General features: G+C 52.1%; 2 protein-coding genes and 1 long non-coding RNA gene across 3 annotated transcripts; 2 read left to right on the top strand and 1 right to left on the bottom strand.

Annotated features, from left to right (window-relative positions):
• Positions 1–619: 619 nt before the first annotated feature.
• Positions 620–6996, bottom strand: LOC147229163 (protein tyrosine phosphatase type IVA 3). Its single transcript, XM_086155993.1, has 6 exons — positions 6780–6996; positions 5616–5850; positions 5415–5507; positions 5200–5330; positions 3799–3873; positions 620–2066 (listed from the first exon to the last, which is right to left on the bottom strand). Exons 2-6 carry the CDS (start codon positions 5709–5711, stop codon positions 1949–1951), a joined length of 513 nt encoding a protein of 170 aa, XP_086012119.1. The 5' UTR covers positions 5712–5850; positions 6780–6996; the 3' UTR covers positions 620–1948.
• A 140-nt stretch (positions 6997–7136) lies between these two features.
• On the top strand, positions 7137–14671 carry LOC147229162 (uncharacterized). The gene is made up of 3 exons (XR_015106864.1): positions 7137–7447; positions 12611–12734; positions 13176–14671. It is a non-coding gene; the product is annotated as an uncharacterized LOC147229162 (long non-coding RNA).
• A 3622-nt stretch (positions 14672–18293) lies between these two features.
• On the top strand, positions 18294–21619 carry LOC147229161 (protein NDRG1-like). The gene is made up of 12 exons (XM_086155817.1): positions 18294–18519; positions 18717–18822; positions 18922–19042; positions 19123–19185; positions 19268–19328; positions 19448–19534; positions 19695–19751; positions 19821–19987; positions 20225–20324; positions 20481–20516; positions 20609–20660; positions 20829–21619. The coding sequence occupies exons 1-12, from the start codon at positions 18469–18471 to the stop codon at positions 21065–21067; spliced, it is 1140 nt and encodes a 379-aa protein (XP_086011943.1). The 5' UTR covers positions 18294–18468; the 3' UTR covers positions 21068–21619.
• Positions 21620–22660: the final 1041 nt, after the last annotated feature.

Raw genomic sequence — 22660 nt, 5'->3', positions numbered from 1 at the left:
AAAGTATGGCTCAGGTGCACATTCAAAATGGAAGGGAAACCCGGTGTAGCTGCATTGGTTGTAACCCGACATATTTAACCACCTGCATTTCTCATGAATATTTTATCACTTTCAGACAGATGTCGGATTTCATTTAAAAAAAAAATTCAAGGCTGTGAGAAATGTAATAGGATTTTAATGGGGCAGTGCCAATGTGTTTGGTTTCCACTCATAAATTCCACCTGCTGAGCACAGTCTGACTTGAATGCCTCGATGTATCATTAATTCATTATAGTTATTCATGCTTATTATTTTCAGTCTGTCATTCATCTGTGAAATGGGCGATTACGGGTTCCGCGTGCTCGACTTAACGCTTGAAACTGACCCATATAGAAAATTGACATCTTGTAAAACTCAGAATCTTTACAAGTGCTCAATTAGTAATAATTATTATTATTACTAATAGTTTTTTGATTGTTATTACATTGTTATTGTTGTTGTTTTTGTATGCAAATTTTTCATTAATTGCCGTTAAAAAAGTGTCAGCGTTGACCATTTCCAAAGATCAGCCACCACACACACACAGGTGCAAATCTCTTCCCCCACACACACAAACACACACTACGAATAAATAGACATATTTTTAGCTATGTCACATTGTTTGTTTTTGCTTTGCTTTTTTATTGCTTTACATCATTAGTGCTTTTTTAACCTCGACCGTTCCTCTTTTATTTCATTTACTCGAGTCACTTGACCAACTTAGTCTGTTTCTTATCACAGCTGCTCAACAGGATCTAAGGAAGAATTAAGCGGAAGCAATGCATTTTACAAAAAAGTCCTCAACTTGGACATTTGGGAGAAAAAAATCTCATTCTGCAGCTGTGTCCATGCATCAAGCAAAACTGCTAAGACACCCCAGAAGGTACATAGTCTGAAAATGAGGTGGTGCAAAGCAATAACTCTGCATCAAATGAATTGCAGTGGACCAACATAATCAGACCAATAATTCCATCTGAAATAGAGGAGTTAAAGAGTTGCCATCCTTACGTACAGCTACGGCGGAAGTAGAAACACATCCGTGACCTGCCTTTTTACCGGGGATGGGTGGGGTGGGGGGTATATGTTGCCAAGTTTGACATCAAATATTATTTACAAGTACTTTACATCTGTCATTTACAATGCACGCATTGTATACCTGGTGTTGTTTACGTGTGTTGTGCAGTTTCCCACTAAAACGAGACGTTTCGTTCCATAGGCGTCAGTAAAGTGCGCCATGGAATACCAACACTTATATGTAAACCCATAGCAATGACACGATCCCTGCGTGAACCACAGCGATGGCATCGCGGGTATCGACATCAACATGCCTCCTGGATGGAGAGAGGGGACTTTTTAGAATTATAGATAACGCCGGGAAAATATTTGTCCCAATATATCTCTGCCGATGGACTGCCTGCATTGTAATGTAAAGAAGTCCACATGAACAATTGGTAATTGATTGTTAACATCTGTACAGTATCAATATAAAATAATCCATCTTTGCACAAAATATAAACTTTGATATTTGGAAGGCCAGTTCACGCACGCTGTATCAGCCTTTAGAATGAAAGCCGACAGCGACTGTTTTCGGACGCTCACAGACTGCACACTTCGAGGTGACGCCTCCGTCTTTCCACGCTACCTTCGTAAAGCCTCAAAGAAAAGCAGATTGCAAATCACAAAAAAAGTTTTTTTTTCACTCCTTCACCACTATCTTCCAACGCACAGCTATCTAGAGAAGCAAACACGCCGATGCTCTTTAAAAAAAGTCATTGACGGATCGGTCATGAAATAAGTGCTGAGTGACGGTCGAAGCGGTGGCGGCGTCCGGAAGGGTTCTTCATGTATCTGTGACACATGGCCTCCACGCCGGGGTTCCTGAGAGCCTCTGTTTCCTGTCGAGGGGTTCAAGACGTGTCAATGTCTGCGCTCACATGGCGCAACACTTGTTCTTGTGTGCGTGGGAGTCCTTGAAGCGCAGTCGCTGCTTGGATCGGTATTTCTCCAGGTAGGTTAGCTGCTTGCTGTTGATGGCGCCGCGGCGCTTCCTGAAAACACACACATGTAAGATGGGTTTTCATTTGCTCTGTGAATTTTTATAGCAGGCAGTAGATGGAAATACACACCCACTCACAAACACACACACACACACACACACACACACACACGCGACTGGGATTCGGGTACTTTCTTCAAGGAAACACCAGATGTCTTTCAAGAAAGGTTTTCATTTTCAACGGAGAATATCCTAGGTTTCAGGCTGAAACTGGGCATTTAAAGTCTGGGATCGGGCCGCACCATCAGGGCACTGCCAGGGAACTCGGTTTGACCTCTGGTTTGGAGTGCGTTTTTAGTTTCTTCTTGCCAATCCAAATTAGCGGCAGGTTTGGTCGGCGGTTTGATTCTTGGCTCCTCCCGCCTGCGTGCCAGTGCGGTTAGCATCGGTTAGCATCCTGCACGGCTGCTCTGCCCGCATCGAGTCAGGCTTGAAGGCAGCTGATAAGCATCGCGATTTACTTTTGGAGATAAATGCCGTCCACTGGGCGCCAAATTCCTATAAAACATCTCAAACTGTCCTCACACATGTACGTGCTGATGAGGAATTCATCAGGATGGATTCGTGGCTGCAGGCGGACGTAGTACTGGTGCCATCAACATGGCGGTGCTTCGTAGACGTTCAATACCAAGCACCATCAAGTGGATGGATTTTCTCAAGCTGCCGACGCAGGTCGCTCCACCGCGCGCTCAACACGCTCCCCGCCGTTCATCATCGAGCTGCACATAAACTTCCTCTTAAACAGACGGCCCGTGGGTCCGTCAATCATCTCTGCTGTCCATCTTTACGGACGGATCAAGGGATCAGGGACGGCGGGCCGCGGCCGAGGCGTCCGCCACGTCAATGGTATTAGAATAGTCAAGCCACGGCGATGTAGTAATCTGGATCTGTGTCGGCGCTTAAAAGCATTGAAAGAGAAAGATCTCAGCAGGATCAGGGTCTGCCGGGCCGGCGAGGGTCGGAGCCCGGTGACATTTCAGGAGAAAGACTCTTCATGCACCCTTTCATTGTCCATGCGGCGCTCAAACCGGATCCATCGCTGGGACACTTTGAGTCGTACAACCAGAGGTTTACTACCGCTCGCTCTATCGATCACTATTTCTAAAATTCTACAAAGAGATAAACAATCTAACATCATGTGCGGACATTCACCCCCTCATTCTCACATCATCCGGAGGTAAACCTCACTTATTCAGGTCATATACGGACAAACAGCCATTCACCCTCTCACTCGCACATCACGGAGAGAGAATAAAACGTTCACCCACTCATTCACAAGTCATAGAGACAAACAACCACTCACTCAGTCACACACACATTCTATAAATATACACAACCATTCGCTCATCCACACACGTCAAACAGATTTAAACAACCCTCTCACTCTCACGTCATAAACCAGCATTCACTCATTCATTCACTTGTCATGTACGGACACACAAGCGTTCACAAGTCACTTAGAGATGAACAACCATTCGCTCATTTGTTCACACGTCATACAGTGAGATACAAGCTCTCGCCCTCATCGACATGTCATATGGAGACATAAAACCGTTCACCTTCTTCTCTCCACCTCATATGGAGATAAAACAACCCTTCTCTCACTCCTTCATTCATTCATGAGCCGGACGACTGTGAACCAGACGGAGCCATGCAACCGTTCGCCCTCTGGTTCCAAGTGAAGGTGTGAGGAGTGAAGGTTTCCTCCGTCCCGCTGCACTTACTGCCTGATGAGCTGGATGGCATCTTCATACTTCATCCCGCTCTCTATGAGGGCCAGAGCCACCAGGACGGGCGCCCTGAAAGCACATTTCTCATCAGGAGGAAAACCTCTTCACCAAGCAGTACCCCACTAATCACACCTAGCACCCCCACACACAAAAAAAAACCAAAAAAACAAAGAAATGAATGAATGTATGTTTATGGTTTTGAGATGGTTATTTGGCAGAGTGGTGACTTCTGAATAACGACTACTGGTACTTTGGATTTTCGGTTTAAAACGCAATTTTTGTAAGTTGCTTTGGATAAAAGCGTCTGCTGAATGACTGGAATGTGATGTCATGTAAAAACCTGTGAGGGTTTGTCTGATTAGGATTTATTTTCCAGCGTTGTGGCTAGAATACGTCTGTACGTCTGTCTGTCCTTGTAATTGCACCCATTAGATCCCAGAGCAATGTTTGTTTGTTCCTCTTGGTTTTTAATTTGAGCTAGTAGTTACTTATTTAACCCTCAGTCTCCAAACGAGAGGAAGATCAAGCAAGAGTTCTTCCTCTTTCTTTTTTTGAGATGAATGCGCTCCTTGTCCCCCCCAGGAAGCAGGTGATGGCGAGACCGGCCGACCGCGGCCACGGAAATCTGGGGGATTTCAACCTTGACGGACGTGAGCTGTGGATGAGGAGCAGCGTCTTCGTGTCAGGGAGCGTCGGAGGAGGCCTGGTCCTCGCGGCCCATCTGACCGGGAAACATGCCGACGTTTCCGCGAGAAGAACGACAGCGATGTCACCGCCGCCGTCTTCCTCTCCTTGTTTCCGTCGGGCCGCCCCCTCCGAGGCTCTCCACTGCCTCCGTCACATCCACAAGCTCCACGTCCTCTCGCCTCCACCCGTAAGTCTCCTCGCGGCTCCAACCTTCTCCTCCCTCCAGCCGGACCTCCGCCGTCCCTCCAGTCTCCGTGTCCGAGCGCCGTCACTCTATCTGACTGGTTCCTGATCCGCTCCGTCCTCCTCATCTTCACCTCCTCTTCCCCCCCGACCTTCTCCACCTCTCTCTATGGTCCTCTCCGTCCTCCACCTGCTCTATCTCCAGCCTCCGAGGCCTCGCCGCTCGGCTCGGGTGGCCTCTGGTCCACCACGTGGGATGACAGGAATCTGGGTCCGAGACCTGGTGCGTTGCGAGAGCAGACCCAACGGGTCTCAAAGGGGCGTGAATAAAAAGCTCTTGATGGTTTTGGACGAGGAGGTCGCCACGAGCGGCCCTCACGTCGGAGGAAAGGGTTCATCGAGGTGTCGGGAGGCTTTTTCCCACTCCGTCCCCCGATGTCACCGGACGCCAGAGACCGATACCTCAACGGGGCCGAACGCAGCGGACGCAGGAACCGCAAACGCAAAGCGTGACGGAGCTCAGACCTTCCCAGGCCGGCCACGCAGTGGACGGCCACGCAGCTCCCCGGGTCCTCTTGGAACTTCTTCTTCAGCAGATTCAGCCAGTCGTCCACCAGCTTGCCGGGAGGCGGGGCGCCGTCATCGAAGGGCCAATCCTGGGGGGGAGACGGAGGAGGCCAGAGTACGTTTAGCATCACGTGGAGGCGGCGCAGGAGCACGCGTGTGCGCCGCCTTCTCACCACCACGGTAATTCCATCCTTCTCCAGCGGCGTCTTGTCGTAGGTGACGTCGCAGACTCGGACCACCGTGGTGGCGCCGTAACGCTTCAGGTCCTGCGGAAACAACAGGGGTTCGGATTCGTCAACCGAATTAGAAATACTAGCGGCGCGTTGTTTGAAATGCGCGCGACCCCGTCGCTGAACCAAAGGCTGCATTTTTACCTCGGTGAAGGAGCCCAGCGTGCCGTCCGTCGGGTTGTGAGTGATGAGGAACCTCATGTTCTTGTGGCACAGTTCCACCGGGGCCGGGCGGTTCATGGTGGCCGGCTTTAACCTTTGACCTCCCGGGACAATGGCCGACCTCTAGACGGCGGAAGTCGGTTTTCCGCGGCGGGAAATCTCGTTGTTTTTGGAGAGGCGGAAGGCAGGAGGTGTATCGAATGGCCTCGCAAAAGTGCTGAAGAGAAAAGGCGCATGATCATCATGACCTCAAAGTGCCTTGGAAAACGATTCAAATCAGATTTCTGTTTATTGACTGGAAAAGGTGACGCGTCACTGAACAGCCCCGGCACTTCATGGCACTGTTTCATTTTTTCGGTGTCGCGACCCTGGGAAAATCTCTAAAACCGGGAAGAGGAAAAGAAAAGGCGCAGGTGTGAGTCCCATCCGACCATGCGGGAACGTGCGGGAACGTGCGGGAACGTGCGGGAACGTGCAGGAACGTGCACGCCGCGCTGCCGCGTTCCGTTGTTTCGACCAAACTCCGGTTCGAGTTGTTCATCGGAGCGGCTATTTGTAGAAGTGCTCGTACTTTCCTGTGGAATTTTAATTTCACGACCCGGGGATATCTCACACGGCTCCTATTTTGGTTCCGGAGCTGATATGTGTAATCCGGCCATCACCTCGGGCTCCATCATCTGACGCCTCCAACCTGTCGCCGCCGCCGCTGCCGCCGCCACCGCCGATCGTCTGATGTGAGCACAGTTTTCTCCGCCACAGATCGCCATCGCGTCCGAGGGCCGGGTTGAGGACCGGAAGCGGAGACGTGTTCCGACACGAGATCTTGCCTGAGGACCAATCGCACGCGGCCCTTTCTGGACGGCGTTTCGGTCAGCGAGCCCCACCCGAGTTTTCGGGAGATATTTTTTTTTCCTTCCTCACGCAAATTTCCGACATCTCTGCCAAGGAGGTGAAGATGTTCTGGGTCGGAGGGTGATTGTGTTGCAGCGCTTCACCACGAGACCGCTGACCTTTCCGTGGATTTCCGTGACGAGCTATTCCCGTTGGGCAATATTTTATTTCGGTAGCCGTCCACTAATAATAATGTCATCGGTGAAATGCAAGTGCAGTAACCCGTGTGTTTAGCGGGAAGCGGCCGCCGCTCACCTCTATGTTGCCGGCTCTGCCGGGCGGCTCTCGGCTGCTTGTCGTCGCCGGTGTCAGTTTCCCGATCCCAAGGTCCCGGCGTGTTGTTTTAACCCATCGGTTGTCCCTTTCCAAAAACTCCGGGGCGTCGACGGCGCGTCGGTCTCTTTGTTTGTTACCGTCACGGCTCGCTCGCTCTTCTGTCTTTGCTTTGGAGGGATCCACCGGTTACCCCATGGGCCGGCTGCTTCGGAAGGGCGGGCACTCAGGATTTAGGGTCCCGAGACGGCATGGTGCGGGCTCATCCCAGACGGGTCTATATGTGTTGAGCGTGGCAGTAGTCGCCGCTCCGCCGCACAAACTCCATCAACGAACAATTCTGCGACGGGAAACACGAGTCGGTCAATGAGATACGGCGATGTTGGATATTTATACGAGCGTGTATCGCCTGGAGGCGGTGCCGCACTCGTATGGTTTTTACTAATGGCTCAGCAGATAAGGGCGGCTCACGGGCGCTAAAGAGCTAATTCGCCGTCAGAATAGACGACGCTCGGCGCCGTCCTCTGTCGCCGCCATCGCGAGCACCACGTACTTGGGTCGGGTCGCCGACAAGCAAACCTGCCGAGGAGCCCGAAGGTCGGTGGCGTCCCGCTCACGTGCCTCTAAGACCCAGACAAACAAACCCAGAGGTAAGCTTGGTAATCTGTGGTCACCTCTTCGCCCCGGCTCTCGCTCCGCTCATAATCTCAGGCCGCTTTACTCGCGCGCTCTTCCAGAACACCCGGATCTATTTCGGGCTGTTGACTGTCTATAATTAGGAATTCATCCTTTGTTACTGCTAAGCAGGATAGAAAAGATTCATCACACACTCGCTCTAGCAAAACAAATGTCCCCAGCAGGGGATCATTAAGGTGTATCTCGGCTCGCTCTCGTCATCATTTCAAAACTATCCTGATTTCCCAGAAATGCCGAGTGTTACATCCTTCGGTAAGGATGGCGTTTAATCCCGCTTTAAAACCTCCGCGGCGCGCAGCCGTCAAAAACAAACCCACTAACTCGGCCCCAGGTCAGATTTGACATTTAGCCGGGTCACTTAAAATAAAAAGTAACCTTAGAAGCGTCGCAGGGCGTCCTGGGAGGGGGAGGGGCTGCCCGGAAGGTCGGGGTTATTTCAATTCAAGAAGATTCCCTGTTTACATTCGCCATCGGCCGGGTTTGTTTGTTTGTTTATCGGAGGGCGCAGGGTTTACGGCTGAATGAGCCGCTAAGCTCTCGGTGGACGGCGGAGACGCAGCCAGTCGGGTTAGTAGTGGCTCCAAATAGGACAAATCCCGTTATAGTACGTGCACGACTCCGCCGCGTCCCCGTCGACACCTGCAGAGCCTCGCCAAAGAAATGCGCGCTCGGAAAGCGGGGACGCGCCGAACCGTCCGGCCTCCCCTCTCCGACCCGGCGTCCGGGTGAGGGACGCCGGCGAGTCCGCGGGCGCCGACACACCGCCTGATATAGGAAACCCTGCAGACGCGGCTGTATTTATAGCGGTTTCCGTACGAGCGGCTGATTCTGTGACACCGGCGGTTTCTGGCCCGCTGGAACGCTTGCGAGCGGCTGTGGAAGCAGGTCGCCGCAGATGTTATTGTTTGTGCATTCCTCATGTGCACACATCGGTGGCTGAAAAGTGACAAAACCCGTTGGAGGAGGGCGCCGCGCCTCTTCCAGAGTTGACTACGGAAACGTCTTCCTGCCGCACGCTCGCAACAGGAGAAGTCAACGCCATAATATCTGCCACGGGTTTTGGTTGTCGCTCTGGTTTCCTTACCGCTCAGCTCTTCAGTCCGAACGCACGCTAAACATGGGTTCTTCTGTCTCCCGCCGGCAGTGTCCGACTGGTTTTGGCCGCCGCGACAAGAAGCTTAAAATATCTGCTGAGTCGCGGGGGGCCAATGTGCAGCGACCTGTGGCTCCTTCCCAATATAACGCCCAACTCTCGACCTCTCCCGTCCCGACCGAGCCGCGGCGTTGCGGCCCGCGGCCCTACCTCGTAGCGGCGGCGGCGGCGGCGTGGCGTGGCGGTCTGAGGATCTGCCGTGAGCCGGTGTAATCAGGCTGAGCAGCCATCTGACCCTGACAGCCCTGTCACTACCAGAACACTCCACTGTTTAATGCTCTTACAGGGAGAAGAGCCTCACTCCTCCCTCCTCTTCATCCACTCCTCCCTTCTTGGAGCGGTGAGTGAAGACAAGGTGGCGTTCCCTCCCCTCCTCCCTCCTCATGCCTTCCCGAAGGGCTGATAATCATGAGGTTCCATCAAATGACTCTTTCACGTGAAGGCGAGCGAACAGAGCCCAGAACGTCGGTCCCCCCGTCTCAAATAGAAACGCCGGGGTCGGCTTCGGGTTCCGGGCCCTTCCGCCTCTCCGTCCTCCCTTCTTTCCTCCTCCCTGGACACGCTAAAAATAGACGTCTCTCGGAGCCTCCAGACAAACCTTTGACTCTTAATTCACGGAATTGACTTTCCCGCGAACGGTAATCATGCCAGCTCGCTTGTTTTCCATGTTTTTAAACCTTTTTTCTTTTTAGCGACAGAGGTTGGCTCTGCACAAAGAATGAAAGTGGATTCTTCTACACCTCATATAGTAGAATTTGCCTGACTTGTGCTTCGGGGGAGTTTCTTCTGCTTTTATTTATAATTGCTCTGCTTGATCCAGTTTGTTTACATGTGAGCCGCGAGCGTCACAAGACTGTCACACAAACGGGGGGCGGTGGTGGTGGTTGTGGTTGTGGTGGTGCAGGGGGGGCTGAGGAGGGGCCGAGGGTGGCCGAGGGGGGCCGAGGGGGGCTGGGGGGGCCTGGGGGGGTGAGGCCGGGACCTGGCCGCCCCCCCTCACCCTGGATCACTCCGAGTGGACGTTAAAGTGACTCCTGGACACACATGAGCAGAGCTTCAAAAATGCCCCGTCCGGCTAAATTTAGCGTCGCTGCTGTTTGGATGAGTTGTATAAATGTGGAGTGTTTAATCCCCGGACTGGAAACATGAATGAGCCTCTATGTGTGTGTGTGTGTGTGTGTGTGTGTGTGTGTGTGTGTGTATGTGTGTGTGTGTGTGTGTGTTTTCTCGCAGTGTGCGGTGAAAGCTCCACTGCGTTTGTCCTCTTTCAAAAGACTTTTCACGATGATCCCTGAACACAGAGCTATTCTTTTTGGGACGTTTCTGATCGCCAGGCCAGTTCTGGACGTGGAAGGGCGTCGTGACATCGACCGCGGTTGTCATGGATATTGATCCGACTGCGCGGATTGAACCGACACACCTCGAGAGCGGTGCCTCGGTGTGTTTTGGTGCGACAAACAGCTGTCCTCCGACCCGAACGCCGCTCTTGCAACAGCGGTGACTGGAAATGTGAGCTGAGCCCCGAGAGGTCAGGGCCCGGCCGGCGGCCCCGAGCCTAAAGGACACTCCGGGCGCCGGATGAAAATCTGGCACACATTTACGGCTCACCTTTCACGGACGAAGTGCTTTCCTCACCGACGAGGTCCCGTTTTCAACCGCCGCCGCCGAAAGCCACTATTCTTGTGAAACGAAAGCCGTCTTCTAAAAAGGACGCCTCTCCCGGAGTGCCCTGACAGAGCTGGACAACATGTTAATGACTGTTTATGAGCTCTTTGTTTACAATAAGCATTGCATGCATTCATTCATTCATTCATTCATCCATCCCAGCTGTGATTGGGTGAGAGGAAGGGTTCACCCCAGACCCGTCGATCGCTGGGCCACATTTGGAGGCACGTCAGCGTTCACCCTCTCATTGTGACGTAGAGACGAACGAACGTCGGTTTCTTGTCTTCCAGCTGTCACCATGAGCTGAGACCAGGACTGACCGAGACCCGGGTGACTGAGAACTTCCTCTGACGCGTCATATCTCCTTTAGAAACCTTCTCCTTCACACATCATGAGGAGGCACACGACCATCACGATATCAGTTCCACATCCGGGCCCTTCAGGATCTCCTCTGGACCTCCCGCATGTTTTCGGTCAGCAGGAGGAACCCGACGCAGACGTGGGCAGAACAAGGAGACGCTTCACAGAAAGTGTCGCTTCCACCTTGAAGTGAAGACGCTCTAGTGGAAGTGCGTGAGTCCCGGTGAAAGCAGGCCGAGGGTGGTGATCCAGACACCCCCTCCCTCATAGGGCACCCCGTCTGGCCTCGTCTGGCCCCGGAGGCCCCGGAGGCCCCGGAGGCAGCCATACTTCACGTGACTTTACGTGATACACACTATCCATGCGACACTTTCTTGTCTTTTAGCTCCTCCCTCATGCCGGCGCTGGCTGGCAATCAGGGGTTTTTAAAAAGGCTTAGCGGTATGCCTGCCTGCCTGCCTGCCCGCCTGCCCGCTGGCCGCGTCCTCGGGTCAGATGATGTTTGTGAACGCAGCGGAGGTTACGTGTGGCGCCGTGACCCGGGTGGGGGTCGGGGTGGGAGGAAGGTAGTCCAGCGGTAGATGCCACACATGCTGGGGGGGCAGCCGAGGCCAGAGACCAAGAGCCCACTCAAAAATAAACAAACCCTCTGCGACGCTGCTCCCGTGGCTTTGACCGGCCTCAGGAACACCGGCGTCTGTCCGCTCCGACCGGAGCTCCGTGGTCCTCCGTGACCCTCCAAAGCACGAGGATCTCCACGCGGAGCTTCACCCCATGTCGTTGGCCTTCCTATCGATACGACTCGGGCTCCTCCGGTCCACCGCAGACGTACCGGCCGGGTCGGGACGTCCCCTGGAGTTTTTCCCCCGGTGGCCCGGTGAGGCTCCCGGTCGAGGCCATCGGTTCAGCGTCTCTGCCGTTGGCCGGCCAGGCCTCCCCCGCTTCCCCTGAGCCTCCTGAAGTTCTCTTTGTTACCCAGTACTTTCAGCGGCGCTCCTCCAGGAGACCTCCGGGCCGGGTCGGCCTCGGCTGCGCTCCAAAGCCCGCTTGACCCATTCAGGGTTCACAAAGGGACCAAATACAAGACAGTTCTCTATTGGATCGATGAGGTTCGTCGGGTCGACTCGAAAACCTGATCCAGCTCGTCTTCTGGCGCTCCCTCTAGGATGATTACGATGATGTGTCGGAGCCGGATGACTGCGGATCTTCAGAACCATCGCCCTGCAAACGGTTGGCCGATCGAAGTCGGCTTCATTGTGGATGACCCTGCATGTGCCGGACACGGACGACCCGAGAGGACCTTTCTCACAATCCCACCGTGATGCGAAGCTCACGAAATAATGATAATAATAATAAGACGGTAAACCAGCGGTAAAATCCACTGTTCCATTAAACGGTGCACATTAAACTCTGAGGGATGAAGTTCAGCGCAGAGGTCAGTCAGTTGTACCGTCATGGTGTTTGGTGCGGTGGCAGCATGATGGGATTTTCTGTGACCTTGCAAAGCGGCGGCAGTGAAAAAAAAGGGGTTGTGTTTCAATAAAAAAGTGGTCGCGTTCCGATGAGCGAGAGGCCGCGGCGTCGCCGTGCGCCGCCATCTTGGATCAACAGTAATGGTTAGTTGAGTCGGCCGCGCCCGCTATCACCGGCCATTCAAAGCCGGTATAAATACACGTCCTTTTATAAGTGTTATTCCTGCTGTTACGTCAAGGTGAGGACTATTTAAATCCCCTATGTGCCATAGAAGAATCTCTAATCCGCCTGAGGCCGATCGAAGGCCGGCTCGTCCAGACAGCGATCGTCTGTTACTTCAGATGAATCCGTTAGTTGTGCCGAACATCGGCGCTGCTCCGTCTCTCCAAACTGCTCTGCATCCCTGCCTCGACAAACCGCCCTCATTCTTTCACATTAACGACCAAGACGCTGTTCTTTTTTGCAGGAAGTCGACGCCAACGTGACCAGTTTGTCCAGGATGCCGCCGCTTTAACACGCTAGGCTGCAGGATTCAAGGCTAAAAGAGCAGAGGAGCCTGAGCGCCGTTCAAGTAGCCCATTGGAGATGAGGTCGCTACTTCCTGTCACAGTTCATCAGGTTTCCGATCGCAATGAAGCCGTCGTTCATCTTAGTCCAAAAACTCGGGGTTCGGGGATCACAAACAGGCCTCACCTATCTCGCCGAGGCCTCCCGCCGATATACAATTACACCGGAGGCGTGAGCGGCTTGTAATTCTGTCTGGCCGACGCACAACTCGTACGCACGTGTGAAATTCTACGTCGTTCCACGAACATCTCGGAAGAAACCGGATACGGCGCGGAAGCGTCGTTGCTCCGGTTCAATCGGTGAAAATATAAGCTGTGGTCTGGCGTCTCCTGAGACGGGTATACCTTATTTCCATACGACCCCTCCGTTCGTGGCCGACGTGCCGCGTTTATGTTAAGATTAGTGATCCGTCGCCGCTTGACGCCATGCCGATAATATCGTTCTTCCGTTCTCTCCGTTTCCAGTTGCGCTTGGCCGCTGGACGAGCCCGGAGGAGGCCGGGATCAGTAAATGCAGAGCGGCTTTTCTTTCTCCCTGCCGCTGATGTGGCGCTCAGGGTCGCAGCGGGGCTGGATCTGGATCTGGTGATGGGTCCATCACGGGGCCACATATGGACACGCGACCATTTATACAGACACGCCACCATTCACCCGCGATTCGGAGTCTCCGACGAACCTGCGAGGAACCCGGGGAACGTTCCTGTCGGAACTGAACCGCGGACCCTCTCGCTGTGAGGTGAGAGCACCAACACTAACCCTCACCTTTATGTCCTCCATATGTGATGACACAAACTGGGAGGATTAAATGCAAAGACACGTGGTTAATATTATGGCCGCGAGAGGCGTTTCCGTCACCAGAAGAAGGCCTTCGCGGGCGACAATAACACACAACTGGAATAAAAGTCAACCCCAAACTCTGTGTATTAACAAGGTGCATGAAGGAAAATGGCGATGCACGATCTTCCTCCTCTTTGTTTTGAAAGTCACCCTCACAGGCAGGCCCCAACTTTCTGGCAAAACAATGGATCAAATTCTTGCTCTTTCCGAGAACTGACAGGAGCGGCGCATGTCCTCGCTGCCGGTCGCACTATAAAAGGAGTCGTGGAAAGTCTCCGTGCGGTTTTGCACGTAAACACACAACAAACGCTCACGCTAAGGCGCCAGGCGCAGACAGAACGGAGACCGTGTTTGCAGGGCCATCCCTTGCACACACACACACACACACACACACACACACACACACACACACACACACACTCACACTGGTGCAAACAACAAAAACACGGCCACACGCGTGCACGGTGGAGCATGTGGCGAGCGGCAGCAGCTGCTGTGTGTATAATTAGACTGTTTTGAAAGCTGAGAGACGGACAGCAGGACTTTCACCTGCAGACAGAGAGGGCTGGTAACCGTGACAACCGGCTGTCAGCGCTACAACACACCTTTTTGGTTTGCAAAAAAAGAAAGAAAAATGTCCAAAACATCTCGGGCTTGCAAACTTTCCATCTCTCTGCCGACTCCTATTCTGGAAGGGACACTTCGACGCCACATGTTTCAAAAGAAAAAAAAAAAAAAGAGGAAAACGTGTTCGACTTCTTTCCGTGCGAATCTTCTCAAAATAGCCTCCGAAACGAAGCGTTTCCAGATCATGGATATTCACATCACTTATTTTGCTCATAAACAACTCCAGAGCGTGTCAGACCTTAATATGCGAGGAGTGAAATATGTGGAGGCCCTTTGGCACAAGTGTGTGTTCATCCTCTCGCCAAACAATACAAGTGTCAGGTGAAATGACAACATGAGGCGGTGCAGTTCCGCCACTCGCAGGCCGAGTCCCACGGCTGAGACGAGCCTCCATCTAGTGGACGCTGCCAACAAGTCACACACTCATCCCTGCCGCTTCGCTCTCCTCTTTACTGTCAAGTGGCAACGTGACTGTCATTATTATTATCATTGTTATTATTATTATTATTATTATTATTATTGTTGCTATTATAATAATTATTATTATTATTGTTGTTGTTGTTGCTGCAATTATTATCATCATCAGTATCATCAATAGTTTTATTATTATTATTATTATTATCATTGTTGTTGTTGTTGTTGTTGTTGTTGTTGTAGTGACAAGAATAATAATTATAATGATTAAAATGTGACTGTTGGCTGTCATTGGGTGAGAGGCAGGTCCACTCTGGGTGGAAAAATAGCCATTAACTCACTGATCCATATGTCTATTGTCATTGTTATTGTTGCCAATTTAATATTGTTGTTGCAAAACTAATAATAATATAAATAGAAAGAATTGGACAGAATAGACTGTGCCATATATCATCCAATAAAGGTGAAATTCAATTCAATTCACAGCAGAAAGTGGATGATGGAGTAGAGGTTAGCTTACAAAAGTATCAGAAAATATAAAAAATACAAAATATTAACAATATAAACGGTGCAAAAAACAGCAAACTAGCAGCAGAAAACAGCTGCCCACTTTATGGACAAATAGATGTGAGAATGAATAAATGTGTGAATGATAAAGTCTGTTGGGTCGGGATAAATAAAGTTGTTCTCATCTCATCTCAAAGCGGCTGTAATAATAATAATAACGATGATAATAATAATACAACAATAATTATTAATATTATCATTAATATTATTAATAGTTATTAATAATTATCATTGATAATAGTCATAACAAGTAATAGTAAGAATAAGAATGAGAATTATTATCATTAATAGTGTTATTGTACAAGTTGCTCCTACAGATTAAATCAATGCCTGCAGGAGAAACACACAATGACTTCATGATAATTATAAAGATAATTATTAGCAGTAGTTGTATATAATACAACAACAGGAATAATAATACTATTGATCATTATTATATACTGATAATTACTGTTGTTATTAGTGTTATTACATAGCACTTTCCACCAAAGCTCTGTGAAAATGAGAAGCTATTATGAAATTATTGTCAGTGTTATTTCATCATAAAAGAAAACAACACTATTACAAACCGTCTGGTAAAATCATTCAACGAGAGCCGTCTCACAAAAACATGGCAAATAATGCCACTTTTCCTCCTCAGCCTTTAGAAATACTTTGAATGGCTCAGTCGGTGTGCATTCCTCCCGCAGGTATTTCTTTATTCTTTGTTGTGATAGCTGAGGCAGGCATGGGCCGGGGCCGGGGCCGGGGCCGGGGCCGGGGCCGGGGCCGGGGCCGGGGCCGGGGCCGGGGCCGGGGCCGGGGCCGGTGCCGGTGTCGGTGCCGGGGCCGGGGCCGGTGCCGGGGCCGGGGCCGGGGCCGGGGCCGGACGGGGAACTAGGCCACCGGGGCAGGGTTTAGTCTGGGTTAGTATGATGTTAAAATGGCTTCACATTGACGTGAGGCTGAGTAAGACCCATCTGCCGCCCTCTGCTCTTCAGCCACCTCTAAATGGATTAAACCTGCTATGCTGACACACACACACACACACACACACACACACACACACTGCACTTGAGGCGCAGACGGCCTCTTGTGTTTCCGTTCAGCCCTCTGATGACCTCGTCTCTTTTAATGCCTTCTTTAACGAATCAAACATTCTGTCACCGGAAAACGGTCTTTCAAAGACTTCCCTCCACCACTTGGACTGTCCTGCACACACACACACACACACACACACACACACACACACACACACACTGCTCCACTATGCTACAGTAGTTCAGTAACCGTAGGCAGCCGCTGTCCATGTTATGAACAATCTAACGTCTGTGTGAAGTGTATTTTAGTCCGTCATTACTTATCATCTGCACCTTTCGGTGTGTGAATGACGTCCATGTTTTACTCCAGTCCACAACATTCCATGCACATTTGCATCCGTACGACATGTTCGTAGAACCAGATCCGTAAATTGCGTGAATTATTGACCTGATATACCGGGAACATACAGTTCATTTATTTCTTATTTCTGCACCGGACGGTTTTTTGGCACTTCTGGTTCGATGCCAAAGTGCATTTGGTCGCCCGCTTCTCGTGCATGTGGAAGGAACATAAAATGAAATGGAATCAAATGGTACAGCGGAAGTGCAGTAGAGGGAGGTGATAACGGACAAGTAATAGGAACCATAAATATCAGAAAAAATGTATATAAAAAGAGAAAATAAATCATAAATAATCATTTTTAAAAAAATGAGAAGGAGAGAAGTAAAACTAAGGAATATGAACCATCTGTGAGCAGTGTTTACATGGTGCAAAAGTGGCAAATGGCTGCATCAAGATGAGTGAGTGAAAAGACGTCTGCCGAGAGCTGCAAGGACTCTGCAAGGAAAGGCCACATCCTTCCTTCACACACTCGGTGAAGGAGTGTGTGGTCGCAGGAGCTGCGGCCATCTCTCCCCTGCGGGCCGGCAGACGTCGTCCAGGCGTGTTTTCATCTCGGTTTTATGAGAAGAAGATGACACGCGTGACGTCTTCCTGGATCTGACCCTCTCCTCTCTCTCACGCCCACCGACTTCCCGTCCTCTTTCCCTCCTTCTCTGAGGCTCTCCGGACGTCTTCCAGGCCACCGACCTCAGCGTCCTTCAAGGTGAGACGTGGACCTTCGCCGTCCCTCCTCTGTCCACGTCTCACCCTGACAGGACCTGACGTGCACCGTCCCTCTGACGGACGTGTCCCCGACCCTCTCCGTCCATCTACTCTTTCTCCATCCGATCCAACCTTCTGGCGATCCGACCTTCTCCCCTGGGCGCCCCGGCCCGTGGACCCTCAGCCCTTCCGTATCTGCGCTCCCGGTTCCCTCAGGTTCCGGTCCCGTCCGGATCATCCCCCCCCACGTCCACCTCTCTAGATGATCTTCCACCTGCTTCCTGCTCTCACTAAAGATCAGAACATCCTCTGCAAGCATCGCGGTCCATGTGTGTGTTCCAGGTGCACTTGTGTGTTACTGTTCACCAACAAGGACTATTTTGGAGCCGCTGCCTAAGATGTGTGTAAGGAGGCCGTCGGCGCGGCGCCGGCGCCAGCGGGGTCACCGCCAGCTGGAAATACACAACGCGCACAATGCTTAGCGACAGATGGCAGAGCCAGATTAGACGAATGACCTGCTCGGGGCTCGTCCGAGGGCCGCGCAGAGTCCGACCCGCCCGCCAGTTAAAAATAATAAGATTTACTCCTGAGTGTCACTGGATTTCATTCATACCGGGATTATTAGATTTTCTTTTAGCTGAGAAATAAAAGGTTGTCGATCAGGATCCTTGAGTCGGTTCGGAGGTGTTTTTACAAAACGCCCCGCACGTCTTTCGAGGCCTCGTACGCTCGATAAAAGCCGTGACGCCGGCGGCAGCACCGGAATTCGTCCCGTCAGGAAAGCCAGAGGACGGGTTGGTCGGACGGATGAGGACGGATGAGCGGTTTTGCCGGTAGATTCTGGAGGGTGCGTGGAAACGGCGCTCTGGAGCAGCGTGGGGGCAAACAGATCATCCGGTTAATTCCCGCGTGGGAATCCGGTGTGAGGCCGCAGCAGCCTGAGCTGAGATTAGGGAGGAAGGAGCCAGTTGGACACATGTGAGCCAGGTTGGGCTTGAGGCTTAGTGACAGATCAGCGCCGGTGGATATATAAACCGGCTCAGAGGAACGCTCCGACACGCCTGACGCACCCGCAGCCTCGTCTCCGGGAGCTCAAACTAGGACGAAGCCAGAGGAGCCGAAGGATCCGCGGCACCGCGACTGCTTCTCATCGCCCGGCGAGTCCACGTCCGTCCGTCGGCCAGCAGCCATGGTTCTGGAGGAAAACGAGTCCGACTCCGTCTTCGAGCCCCAAGTCGTCGTGAGTATCCTGCCGCCGAGAGCGACTCGCCATGGCAGCGAGCGTAACACACGGGTCAGAGAGCCGCGGCTGCTTCAGTGTGATGGAAAACACAAAGAAATGCGTCGATAATAGGAAGTGTTTTGTGTCCGTACATGTGAAGGAAGGGCCGCGTTCACACCGGCTTGCTGAAGGAAGCTTCTCTCTCCGTGTTTCAGGAGGAGCACGTGGACACCCAGTTCGGGAAGGTCCACTGCGTGATGACGGGCACGCCGCGGGCCAACCGCCCCGTCATCCTCACCTACCACGACGTGGGGCTGAACCGTACGGCCGACCGCACGCCGTTCCCTTGCGACTTTCCACGCCGTCTCGGCTCCGCGCCGTGTGTGATATAGACGTTCTGCGCGTGTGTGTTTTGTTCAGATAAGACGTGCTTCGAGAGCCTGCTGGACCACGAGGACATGCGGGAGATCTCCGGACATCTGCCCGTCTGTCACGTCGAGGCGCCGGGGCAACACGAAGGAGCCAAGACTCTTCCCGCCGGGTCGGACATCTTTGTAGTTTTTCGGGTGCGCCGCTTCCCCGCCGGTACGGTATTAACGGCGTTGACCTTTGACCCCTCAGATACACCTACCCCTCCATGGAGCAGCTGTCCGAGGCGCTGCCCGCCGTCCTCAAACACTTCGGGTGAGACCGAGCTGAAGATCGTGCGCCTTCCCGCGTAAAACCCATACTTTCCAAGCAAACTGACGCAGGATGTTCTCCGCAGGGTGCGCAGCGTGGTCGGCCTGGGAGTCGGAGCCGGCGCCTTCGTTCTGGCCAACTTCGCGGTGGGTGTCCCGTAGCTGAGACGGCGCCGCACCGCCGATTGTGTCTCTCCCCGACACTCCGGCTCGGCGAACGCCGTCTCGGGGTTTGACGGGCGGATGTTCGTTCTTCTTGTGTGCAGCTGAATCACCCCGACCTGGTGGACGGACTGGTCCTGATCAACATCAACCCAAACGCAGAGGGACTGATAGACTCCTTTGCCAATAAGGTCAGCCTTGTGTGTGCATGTGTGTGTGTGTGTGCGCGCGTGAATGCAGCCTGGAATGGATGTGTCTCAGGATTAAATTGCTTATAAATAGATGAGCTAAAGTGTCTTTGTGTGTGTGTGTGTGTGTGTGTGTGTGTGTGTGTGTGTGTGTGTGTGATAGCTCACCGAGTGGACTCACACTCTCCCGGACACAGTGATCACACACCTCTTTGGCAAGGCAAGTCCTGTGACGCTCGTAACCGTGACGACGACGCAGCGGCAGAAAGATAATGAGGGTCTTTTTCAGGAGGAGATCCAGACCAACCAGGACCTGGTGGCGACGTACCGCCACCGCATCACCACCACCATGAATCAGTCCAACGTCAGCCAGTTCCTGCGCTCCTACAACAGCCGCGTGGCGCTGGAGATGGAGAGGCCCGTTCCCGGCGGAAACATCAACGTCAGGACGCTCAAGTGAGTCCCGACGCGACATCGCCCGACCTTTTGCCGCCGCATCGGCGACGAAGGCCAAATCCCGATTGTCTTCGACGTGAACCGGCGTGGATTTGATGGGAACTTTGGGAAAAGAAGAAGCGTCGCTCCCCGTTGTGAAACCTCTGCCGGTGGTGGCCTCGGGGCTCCCTTTCACATGCAGTCACGCTAGAAGCGCTAACGTTCAATGGATTAACGGTTTTCCATTCACCCTCGCAGGTGCTCCACCCTGCTGCTGGTCGGGGACAACTCTCCGGCCGTGGAGGCCGTGGTGGACTGCAACTCCAAACTCAACCCGACAAAGACCACGCTGCTGAAGGTAACCGAGGGAGCGGGGACGAGATGAAACGCTACGGGCGACTTTAGAAGTCGGGGTCCTCGTCGGCGAGGTTCACCCTTCGGTCGAATTCGTCCGATAGCCGCCGCTGGTTTACGCCGACAGCGGATCCACCGGCTGTGTGCTTTGCCTCCACAGATGGCGGACTGCGGGGGGCTTCCTCAGGTGGATCAGGTGCGCTGACACGTCCTCGTCCTCATCCTGAGAATCTGTGCCGTAAATATTACAAATGAACTAAAAAAGCAGTTTTCCTTCCTCCCCCGCAGCCGGCCAAAGTGATCGAAGCCTTCAAGTATTTCATCCAGGGCCTGGGACACTGTACGTCTGCGCCGCCGCCTTTGCACCTCTAGGTCACGTAGCGCTTGTTCATTTGTTTGGGTTCAATGCATTCGCTCCATGTAGGTTTTCCCCAATATTGCATTTCCCCGGGGGGCAAATTGAAGGCCGCATTGAGGGGGGACGGTGTTAACTGTGAGCTCCCTGCAGTGTCCAGCGCCGGCATGACCAGGCTCCGGTCTCGGACCACCTCCAGCTCCAGCGTGTCGTCGGTGGACGGGTCCCGGGGTCGCGCCCACACCAACGAGCTGCAGCGCGGCCGGATACTCTCGCACGGCGCGGAGGACAGACGCGGACGCTCGCACACCGACGTCTCCATGGAGAGCATCTCCAACAGTACCGTGGATCACGCCATTTCCGTTTCCAAATCCGCCGAGGTGGCGTGCTGAGGCGCGCGATGCCACGCTCACGGTCCTTTCGAACGATACCTCATCGGGGCCACGCGGGGCTTCCCGGGTCGTTCGCCGACCTCGGCCCTCTTCACGGAAAGTCTTGGTCGTAGCCGGAGCTCTCCTCCTCCTCCTCCTCCTCCTCCTCCTCCAACTGCCCTTCCTGGTCCTCGCTTGTCTCCTCCGTCTCTCTTTCTTTCATTTGGTTTTCCTTTCCTTTCTTTTCGTGCATCGGACCGGAGGGTCTGCGTTTCCTCGTAGCCTTAGTATTTTTACAAGAAACAAGAATGCTCAGGGGATCACACACCTCCAAACCAAAGCGTTGGCTCTATGTATGTGAATGTTACATAACTAGACGGGTATAAAAATACATATTGATAGGATTTCTCCCTCTAAGGGCGTTTGTTATGCGGTATTTTCAGGATCGTGTCGCCGGAACGGGTCCTGCCACGTTCAATATTTCCGTCTTGATTCGGTTAATCAAACCCAGAGTTGGAACAGACGGCCCTTTGTAATCATTGTCAGTGCAAACAGGTGATTAAAGATGTCGCTGTAAATGAAATTGCTCCTTCCTCTCTTTTATTCTGCGGCAAAAAACACAACACCAAGCAATGACACACAGCAGCAAACAAATGAGAATTTGTTTGGTTCAAAGCGGCAAAATGATACAGTGCGCTCTATTTGTGTATTATTTATTGCTAGATTGAAAGTCACATAAGTACAATAGTTGAATTCCTGTATTCAGAGCGCAAACTTTAAGTACTCATGCAAAAGTTTGTGGAAACAAAGTGAATGCGCCTCTCTCGTTTGTCCACTAGATGGCGCCATTTCCCTGCCATCCCGTCGATCCCTCGGCAATCCCTCATTTTTCAACCCTTCATCTTTCAATCCCTCGTCTTTCAATCCCTCATCTTTCAATCCCTCGTCTTTCAATCCTCGTCTTTCAATCCCTCATCTTTCAATCCCTCATCTCTTAATCCCTCATCTCTGCGTTCGACCCAAACACGCTCAGGTCCGCTTCCTGCTCTCCGGACACGATCACAAAGCGCCTGCTGTGATGTCGTTCAATAACAGCTTTATGAATAGACATGTTAATCGGAATCATGGCTCATTTTGTTCATTTTTCATTTTTCATTTTTTCCCCCGGGGGCCGGATTAAAGCATGCATCACCATTTTTCCTTCATCCCGACACACACAGCCTGAAACTCATTCTGAGACAGATTTTTATTGTGCCTCACTTTTCTGTTTTGCCGTTTTATCAAAAAGGCACCGAATTACACCTCTTAACACGCATGCAAATCCATCTTTGTCGAGACGTCGATTAAAATGCCGCGCAAAGCACGTGCCAAATCCCAAAAAGACAGACATGAATGGAAATGAGACCAGAACACAAAGGACTTTTGTTTTCTTCTTTTGTCGTTGTTGTGAATGAATTAATTTGCAATTTATTCTGAGCTGGATTCGGTTCGATGCCAAAGCTCTTGTTGTTCTTCTGCTCGGGACCGGAAAAGGTGAAAGCGGCAGAAAAGAGCGGCCTTTCCATCAGCTGTGTGACTTTGCCGGAAAATGTTTACGTTAAAAAGCAAAGGCGC

The sequence above is a fragment of the Fistularia commersonii genome, chromosome 11, assembly GCF_037954325.1.
Source record: "Fistularia commersonii isolate RoL2024-O1a breed Wild chromosome 11, RoL_Fcom_v1.0, whole genome shotgun sequence".
NCBI classification, from domain to species: Eukaryota; Metazoa; Chordata; class Actinopteri; order Syngnathiformes; family Fistulariidae; genus Fistularia; species Fistularia commersonii.
The sequence above is the reverse complement of the archived record's forward strand: the minus strand, read 5'-3'. Positions and strand labels throughout refer to the sequence as shown.

Excerpts from the sequence above, each read along its gene's own strand:
- LOC147229163 (XM_086155993.1), bottom strand. The coding sequence starts at position 5,711 with ATGAACCGCCCGGCCCCGGTGGAACTGTGCCACAAGAACATGAGGTTC. Across the intron at positions 5,508-5,615 it reads CGCTGGGCTCCTTCACCGAG|GACCTGAAGCGTTACGGCGC; the intron begins GTAAAAATGCAG and ends TTGTTTCCGCAG. Across the intron at positions 2,067-3,798 it reads GCCATCCAGCTCATCAGGCA|GAAGCGCCGCGGCGCCATCA; the intron begins GTAAGTGCAGCG and ends GTGTGTTTTCAG.
- LOC147229161 (XM_086155817.1), top strand. The coding sequence starts at position 18,469 with ATGGTTCTGGAGGAAAACGAGTCCGACTCCGTCTTCGAGCCCCAAGTC. Across the intron at positions 19,752-19,820 it reads TCACACACCTCTTTGGCAAG|GAGGAGATCCAGACCAACCA; the intron begins GCAAGTCCTGTG and ends GGTCTTTTTCAG. Across the intron at positions 20,325-20,480 it reads CAAAGACCACGCTGCTGAAG|ATGGCGGACTGCGGGGGGCT; the intron begins GTAACCGAGGGA and ends TTGCCTCCACAG.